This window comes from Syzygium oleosum, unplaced genomic scaffold (genome assembly GCF_021117445.2).
Source record: "Syzygium oleosum isolate NSW1041296 unplaced genomic scaffold, Sole_v2.1 Sole_v2.09, whole genome shotgun sequence".
Taxonomy (NCBI): domain Eukaryota; kingdom Viridiplantae; phylum Streptophyta; class Magnoliopsida; order Myrtales; family Myrtaceae; genus Syzygium; species Syzygium oleosum.
This window is the reverse complement of record NW_026607493.1, coordinates 12364603-12372749: the sequence shown is the minus strand read 5'-3', so window position 1 is coordinate 12372749 and position 8147 is coordinate 12364603. Positions and strand designations below refer to the sequence as shown.

The window sequence follows — 8147 nt, the reverse complement described above, 5'->3', positions numbered from 1 at the left end:
TTGGTGGACCATGGTGATAGGAAGGAAGGGACGTTTCAATTGTTCCATTCAATCGACCCAAAAAAAAAAAAATTGTTCCATTCGCAAAAGGAAATGGGTTCTTTTTCCGTGTTGATATCTCTGAAAGATGACAAATTCAAGAAAGGTAAAATTACATAATCTAATTTATTTGAACGTTTTTGTTATATGCATAGCTTGAATAATTTGAAAATTAATATCTACTGGTACGCAAAAAAAAAAAAGTGATCGTATGTTTAATAAGGGATTGGTTACTTCGTTTTTTTTTGCCTTTTCCAAATTGCTGTACACTTGTTGTTTGGAAATATAATGACGTGAGAACAAATGCGTCAACAAATCTTAGATTAGAGCTGTTATATGTTACTTCGCAAGTCTACTTACTCTATCCAAATTATCATTTATTACCCGTTATCAATGGGACAGTTTGAGAATTGTGATGAAAAAGATAGAGAAACATAATATTTTGTACATTATCAAGCAAAATATCAATTATAATTAATCATGATCAATTAAGGGAAATGTATAGAATCTTTTAAACATATCTATAACATCCCCTAAAATTCAAGGGGACTTGTAAGAGGTTAACTTGAGTTTGGAGAAAAGATCATGGAAACGCATGTGGACATGTCTTGGTGAAGACATCAACGGTTTGTTCAGCAAATGAATTTGAGACTAGAAATAAATCACTCTCGCTTGCTCGCTCTAGTACAAGCACAAAATATCGAGTTCTTGGTGATACGACATTAGAGTTACTATGGCTGTAGTGGCTATTAGAAGATATGGAGTGCGTCATAATAGCGGAACGATCATTTATGTCATATCGAATTGAGATTTGTAATGAAAAAGAGAGAGAAAGGTAATATTCCGTACAAAATATCAAAATAATAAAATATGAAATAAATTTACGGGAATGACTATCGAAAGTATCATAATATTACTTATAATCATCACGCAGGACCAATCAAGTGAAAAATGGCCAACACCAAACAAAGATGAATAACAACAGTTGGGGATGGGGGATGGGCGGGAATACGTGTCATCCAGAGGCAGGCACCGTTGACCTACATACCAGCTCCAACCTGCGACCAGGCGATGCCTCATGTTCCTGGACGTATGGGATTGTAGCTCCTCTCCCCGTGACAGGGATTAAAAGTGGGAGAAGGGAAAGGAACTCGCAGAGGCAGAGGGCAGAGGGCAGAGGAGGAGGAGGAGGATGGGAGGCAACAAAGAAAGAGCGCGAGAGCGCAGAGAGAAAAGATTGCAGGAGATCTCTCTTCTCAGGACCATCCCCTATTCCGATCACCAAAGGTATATCCCCTCCTCCTCTTCTCCTTCTTCTTCTTCTCCTTCTTCTTCATTGCGGTTCCTGCTGTCGTTTTCGTTTTCTTTTTTTTGTTTGTGGGGGCGGGCGGGGAGTCTAGAGATCCTTTCGTTCGCTTCAATTTTGGTATATACCCAATGAATTGAAGCGAGCATTCAGCAGCAGCATGCCCCTTCTTTCGTGGATGCCATTGCCATCCCTTCCTCGACGGATGTAGATTAAAGGATTACGATCGTTAAATTTGGGCCCGGGATTCTGGAATAAAAATGCAGGTGGTGGTCCAAAGAAACGATTGCTGTGGTCACCGGGAGTAACCGGGGTATCGGGTTCGAGATTGCGAGGCAGCTCGCGGTGCATGGGCTGACGGTTGTGTTGACGTCGAGGGACGACTGTGTTGGCCGTGAAGCCGCGAGGGTCTTACAGGAAGGCGGTCTGGACGTCGCCTTTCATCAACTCGACGTCTTGGACCCTTCCTCCATTCAACTCTTCGTCGATTGGATACGGCAAACCTACGAGGGCATCCATGTCCTGGTAGCATCTCTTCCTCCTCCTTTTGTCCCAAACGTTGCTTCTAATTTTTCTTTAGCTAAAAGGATACTGCTATGTTATTTCCTTTCACACGGTGAAGTTCGGAACATCTTTAATAGGATAGCCCTTGAATGGATCTGGATTAGTAGAGATGGATGCTCTCTGCTCTTGCAGGAAGGACGGTAGACTAGGATAACCATAGCCGGTCACTACTTCACCTGCGGAAGTGAAGCTGATTCCTCTGCATTGTTGCTCCTGCAGGTAAATAATGCAGGTGTCAACTTCAATGTTGGGTCTGACAACTCCGTTGAATCTGCTCATATGGTTGTGGCTACCAATTACTACGGAACCAAAAACATGATAAAAGCCATGATCCCCTTGATGAGACCTTCTGCCACGGGCGCTCGTATTGTTAATGTGAGCTCCCGGCTAGGAAGACTGAATGGAAGAAGAAATGTAAGCAGACTCTTCCTCCTCCTGACAAAATAGGAAGAAAATAGATAGATGTTTCTTTGACGGGCAGGATGACCTTTATGTTGTGATTTCATTTTCTAACTATCTGATAATCTTCTGATCCATATAAAAACCTGTCCTTTTTGAATCTGTATTTGTCCATCCACCTTTAGTTGTCCTAGTCCTTGTCGTGTAGCAGTTCCACCTCAATGACACTTGGAGGTACTACTAATCAAAATGATACAGGAAATACAATCATCCGACCGACATTTGAAAGGAAGTTAAATTTCTCATTCTCAGTGCTAGAGACCCTCGGTGCATGGAAATGCTCGTGAAGTTAAAAACGAAGAATGAAATATACGACAAGAAAATGACATGAAATATTACACGGAACATGAAAATCGACAGTTGATCCTGATAACATGTTAGAAACTTTAACTCAAGCGCTTAAAACTGTTAGATAGAGGAAGATCATATGAATATGATGCCGTTATAAACCCTAAGCAAGCGATGTGCAATTGTTTAACACTTGAAATTTATTGTTCCTTGCCTTGAATATTTACATTATCTGTTTAGTGTGTGGTTAATCTTTTACTTTTGACAGAGGATTGAGGACTTGAATCTGAGAGGAAAGCTGGGTGATTTGGACATGCTTACAGAGGAACTCATCAATAGAACAGTTGCCACTTTCCTACAACAAGTAGATGATGGAACGTGGACATCGGGCGGGTGGCCACAAACTTTTACGGACTACTCAGTATCTAAACTCGCAGTTAATGCCTACACAAGACTGATGGCAAAGATACTGTCCAACCGGCCCGAAGGGGAAAAGATACATGTCAACTGTTATTGCCCAGGCTGGGTGAAGACTGCTATGACCGGTTGGGCTGGGAACATTTCAGTGGAGGAAGGGGCAGACACGGGAGTGTGGCTAGCCCTTCTCCCAGATCTGGCAGTGACTGGGAAATTCTTTGCGGAGAGACGTGAGGTTAGCTTTTAAAGCTGTGAAGCCTCATGTGGGAAGGTTTTTTAGTAAGTACTCCAACAGAACCGGAACCACAGATATGCTAAGCTGTAAGAAGAGAGGATAGAGCACTTGCATCTATATTCCTTTGGTGAGTGACTTTGGTTGCAACACGAAAAACTCGGATATCAGTGAAGGCAGAGGTAGGTTTGTTGAACATTAGCTTGGGTGACGCTTGGAGGCCATCTCCTCAAATGATCGGCAGGGCTCAATCAACATATGAATCAGATGGGGAGTAGGTTATCCCTTCACTTGCCGACTGTGGTTTAAGTTTTGTCTTCTGGCCTATAATATAGGTAGTTGCTTTTGAATGATTTTCCTAATGTCGACGAGATAAGATTTCCTCCCGCCAAAAACAAGGGCCGTTCGACCTAATGCTTGCAACACGAAGTAAATACGGCTCTCTCACTTGTAAATCTCGTCATAAGAAACCACTTACTGGTGCGGTTCGAGGCTATTTGGATTGCATTTGCGTCTCCAGTGAACCCTATTGTGGACATATCACATAAGGGGTTTCGCAATTTCAATCAAAGTCGAGTTTTTTATTTTTATTTTTTATGTCACAGATATAACTACGTGCGCCAAATTTCTGAGAGAGGTTGTTTGTCGTCTGCATCCTTTGAGTCACAGCTGGCAAAAACAAGATTTTAGAACTCGAGACATTAACCGTGTGGTACACTACACAACATCGCGTAAAACCATGTCCTGCGGGGCACGAGTGGACTAATCAGGTCTTGTGGAAATATGGAAACAGTTTACAAATATGAAACCTTATATATATATTCATATCTGGAATGGGTTCATTAGCATTCAACGCAAATTTCGTGAAGGCGGAACAGATTTTGTTACAGAAGCAAATTAAAGACACCATTCAGATGAATATACATATGTGTGTGTGTGTGTGTGTGTGTGTGTGTGTGTGTGTGTGGGGAATATATACACAAAAGGGGATTTTGTAAAGATCCAAAATTGCACAAAATGGAATATTGAATGGGGATGTGGACAGGGAGGCGGAGGGATAACAGAGGCCTCACAAAAACTTTTTTTTTCTTCTTTTGTTAAAAACTGAGACAGAGGGAAAAAAAGATGAGGGGGTGGAGAGGCAGTGTGAAGTCCATCGGCAGCAGCAGCAGCAGCGGCATCGCATAAGAAGAGGAGAAGCAGATGGGTTCGGAGACGGACGGGAAGGGGTGGAGCAAGGCGGCCAGGGGAGTGGTCATCAAGGCGTTGCTGGTGGCGGGAGGCGCCCTCCTCCTTCGCCGTCTCACCAAGTCCACCACCCGATGGGACCACGCCCGCTTCGTCTCTCACTCCCTCTCCGGCGAGAAGGTCTCCCTTTTCTTCTCCCCCCCTTTTGTTTCTTGTTTTTTGTTTTGTTTTTGGGCGAAGTAGTGAAGTGAATGAATCGGGCACTCTGTCTGACTCTCGTCCCCTGTGTGTGTACCGCCAGTTCTCCAAGGAGCAAGCCGCCAGAGATCCCGATAACTACTTCAACATCAGGTTTGTCGATTTGATCTTGATTACCAATTCGTCTTCTTTTTACCACCTCCCCCTTTCTCTTCGGGCTTTGTCATCCACGTCTTCTCTTTGTTGCACCCAGATTGCTAACGTGCCCCGCCGCTGAGATGGTGGACGGCTCGAGGGTCCTCTATTTCGAACAGGTTCTTCTTCTTCTTCTTCTTCGCCCCCGACCCTCCAAATATATATTCCGTTTTATTGCATTCTTCACTTGTGGGGTGCTGTATTTGATCCTCGTCTCTGCCTCAGGCGTTCTGGAGAACCCCTCAGAAGCCCTTTCGCCAGGTAATCTTTACCCTCGCCATCCCGCTGTTTCTCTTCCTGTGATGATATACAGATATTCCTCTTGCCTCTTCATCAACTGTCTAACAGCTGCCCGGTCGCAGAGGTTCCTGTTGGTGAAGCCCTGTCCAAAGGAGTTGAAATGTGATGTCGAGGTACTCTGCTTCTCTCCTTCCTTAACCTTATTTCTTGACTCGACCCGAAACCAATCATCTCCACGCGAACATACCTGTGAGTTGTGACAGGTTAGTTCATTTGCCATCAGAGACATGGAAGAGTATAAGAACTTCTGTGATCGTCCGAGGGACCAGAGGCCGCAACCCGACGAAGTTATCGGCGTAAGTCTTCCTGTTGCCTTTTGGCAATTATCAAAAGACTCGTAAAATTGAAGAATTGGATTCCCCTATGCATTTCTCTGACATGAAGTGCGTGATCATTTCATTTTATCTGTTGCTTGCACAAAATATTTTGAACTTTCAGAGGTGAGCACATAGAGTTATTAGAACCAAGTTCCAATTTTCAACTCAGTAGCTCTTGTAGTCTTGTTGCCACCCTGTTACCCACCGCTTCTTCCGACTGTACATGTATTTTGTCTCTCGATTCTCGATAGGCAGAGTGACTCTTATTACTTTGATGTTCTGCATCCAGTGTCTACTATGCTGTTAGTCGTGAATTTAATTTTTTGCTGTGGCTATTCTGTTGAGGCCCTGAATCCTTCCGCATATGCTAGCAGCATTGATGAACCAAGTTGGCTAGTAATCTAGGGATCCTATTATTATCATTCATTTGGGCGAATATGTGCTAACACCTCGGACACACCTCTGGATATCCGTTTCATGCCCTCATCTCCTTTGCTTTTCTAAGAAGCCAACAAACTCAAGTTTTAACCAAATGACTCTGTGGAGAAAAGCAACACTTCTTACTATATTATAGTTGAGGTCATCTGTTATATGATGAGCAGATCTATTCATGAAGTTCACGTCTTTTGGACCAAGATGGAAACACAGACTCCATGGGATTATTTGGAAGTTACAAACTAGTGAAGGAGAATGAACAATTCTTCGTTAAACTCTACCCTGATATTTTTACAGAGCTGCTTTCTCTACATTAAACTTGGTTAGGAACCACGTCTATTCTCATCTTCCCTGATCCAGTTCTTCTTTCTTCAGTTAAATGGCACTCATTTTCTCAAACCTGGCTGTGATCTCAAACCATGCACTTCCATGTACCTTATGTTTACAAGGAGACATAGTGAGGTTTGAATTGCTGACTTATCTCATATACAATGGAGGTTTGGAAGTCTACTAAAAGCTCAGGGTTGTGGGGTCCCTGAGCATACTGGGTCTCTTGTGGTTCCAGTGATTCTCATATACTGCCAAATGGTGCTATACTATCAGTTTTTTACTAGTTCGGCCCATTCTGCTACTCATTTCGGGTTTAGAGGTGTGCTTTTCTATAAATCACAATGATTCCTATTCTGTGGGACTGGCTGATTGTGTGAGATAGAATTTTAAAGGGAAAAGTAGATTGGATTGTTGATTCTAGTCAATGCTTCTCCACCGACATTTGATATTCAGGATGCTATTGTTCCTTCAACTTATTATCAGCAGCTGACAATTTTGCGAAGATGCCACGTTTGGCAGGAAGAGTCCCTTGTAGGCATCGTGTTTATGCTGAAATAGTTGTTATCTAACAAGCGATGTTTCGTGATCGACTTTCTTATACTATCCACAGGATGTTGCAGAGCACTTGACCACAATACATCTCAAGCGTTGTGATCGTGGAAAGCGTTGCTTATATGAAGGTTCAACTCCACCTGGCGGGTTCCCTAATTCGTGGGTATGTCTTTGCACAACATACATTCCATTTATTCCCTTAACTGTAGGATGTCTCTCAACACAGTAATGCGTTTTTCTATTCTGTTGTTTCTTATTCTAAACTCTGACCTATAATATCATGTGATGGTTCTTGCCTCTTCTGGCAGAATGGGGCAGCCTACTGTACTTCTGACCTTGCAATTTCGAAGAACCAGGAATTACAATTTTGGGAAAGGGGATACGATGAGGATGGACAGCAGGTTAGTTCTTTCAGCCTACACGTATCTCCACAACTTGATTTGACAATAAAAGATGAAGCGAGGTTGCTATATACGGCGACATGTAATGCTACAAAATCATGTTTGTTACAGGTTTGGGGACCCAAGAATGGTCCGTACGAGTTTAAGCCTGCTCCGGCCTCAAGCTTCAGTGATGTGTTCTCTCTGAAGTTTCCTCTTCCACAGTCCATTGAGAAAAGTATAGAAGGATCATTTGTTTTGCGAGAATGAGTTAAATGTCCTTGTGTAGTAGTTTGAGATAGTATTAAGTTGAAAGGCAAATATTGCACATGCCGCCTCCTAGCTGTCCTCTCGGAAGTTATTTGGCACATGCCCTGTAAAATTGGAAGTCTCTTCAATATATCAGTTGTACATCCTGGTTGGATTCAAAATAGACAAGTTACAATTGTTATGCTTATGGTAAAGAATTACAAGTTTGCTTAGTTGATTTCTATCGCTAGGAGAAGATGGATCTCAAGGCACCGATGCAATGTGCGTCAACGAAGAACTCGGGCAGTATGCTTGAGGCAGGAGAGCCACTCTTGGCGGGTTGGTAATGACTGGAGGATAAAGACATACAAAGCGGCGGAATGATTCTTGTAGCAGTTTATTTGACGAAGTAGCGTGCATCCAAAGATCAGAATGATGCTGGCAGCAGATACGCTGCAACCTCATAGGAATGTTAAGTTTCTTAAGATAAATGTAGTGCCTTTTATCAGAATAGAAATGGCTTCCAATTTGAAGCCACTAAACGTGCTTAGATTTGTAAGCAATGAACTTAAGATGCATGGAATGAAATGTTGAATCATTTTAATGTCCAACACAGGTGATGTGGGACTTATCACAAACATCCCGTTCTTCAGTCCTTGAATGTTCACTCCTGACGATCGAGTCTGTCTATATAAACC

The 8147-nt window shown here is 42.7% G+C and overlaps 2 protein-coding genes across 2 annotated transcripts; both read left to right on the top strand.

Moving 5' to 3' along the window:
* The first annotated feature begins 1189 nt into the window (after positions 1 to 1189).
* On the top strand, positions 1190 to 3824 carry LOC115661421 (uncharacterized). The gene is made up of 4 exons (XM_030583699.2): positions 1190 to 1326; positions 1612 to 1870; positions 2129 to 2323; positions 2925 to 3824. Exons 1-4 carry the CDS (start codon positions 1232 to 1234, stop codon positions 3318 to 3320), a joined length of 945 nt encoding a protein of 314 aa, XP_030439559.2. The 5' UTR covers positions 1190 to 1231; the 3' UTR covers positions 3321 to 3824.
* Positions 3825 to 4352: 528 nt separating this feature from the next.
* LOC115661414 (chromophore lyase CRL, chloroplastic) lies at positions 4353 to 8060 on the top strand. The gene is made up of 9 exons (XM_030583694.2): positions 4353 to 4673; positions 4795 to 4844; positions 4945 to 5005; positions 5112 to 5147; positions 5249 to 5299; positions 5390 to 5482; positions 6879 to 6983; positions 7129 to 7221; positions 7333 to 8060. The coding sequence occupies exons 1-9, from the start codon at positions 4509 to 4511 to the stop codon at positions 7468 to 7470; spliced, it is 792 nt and encodes a 263-aa protein (XP_030439554.2). The 5' UTR covers positions 4353 to 4508; the 3' UTR covers positions 7471 to 8060.
* Positions 8061 to 8147: the final 87 nt, after the last annotated feature.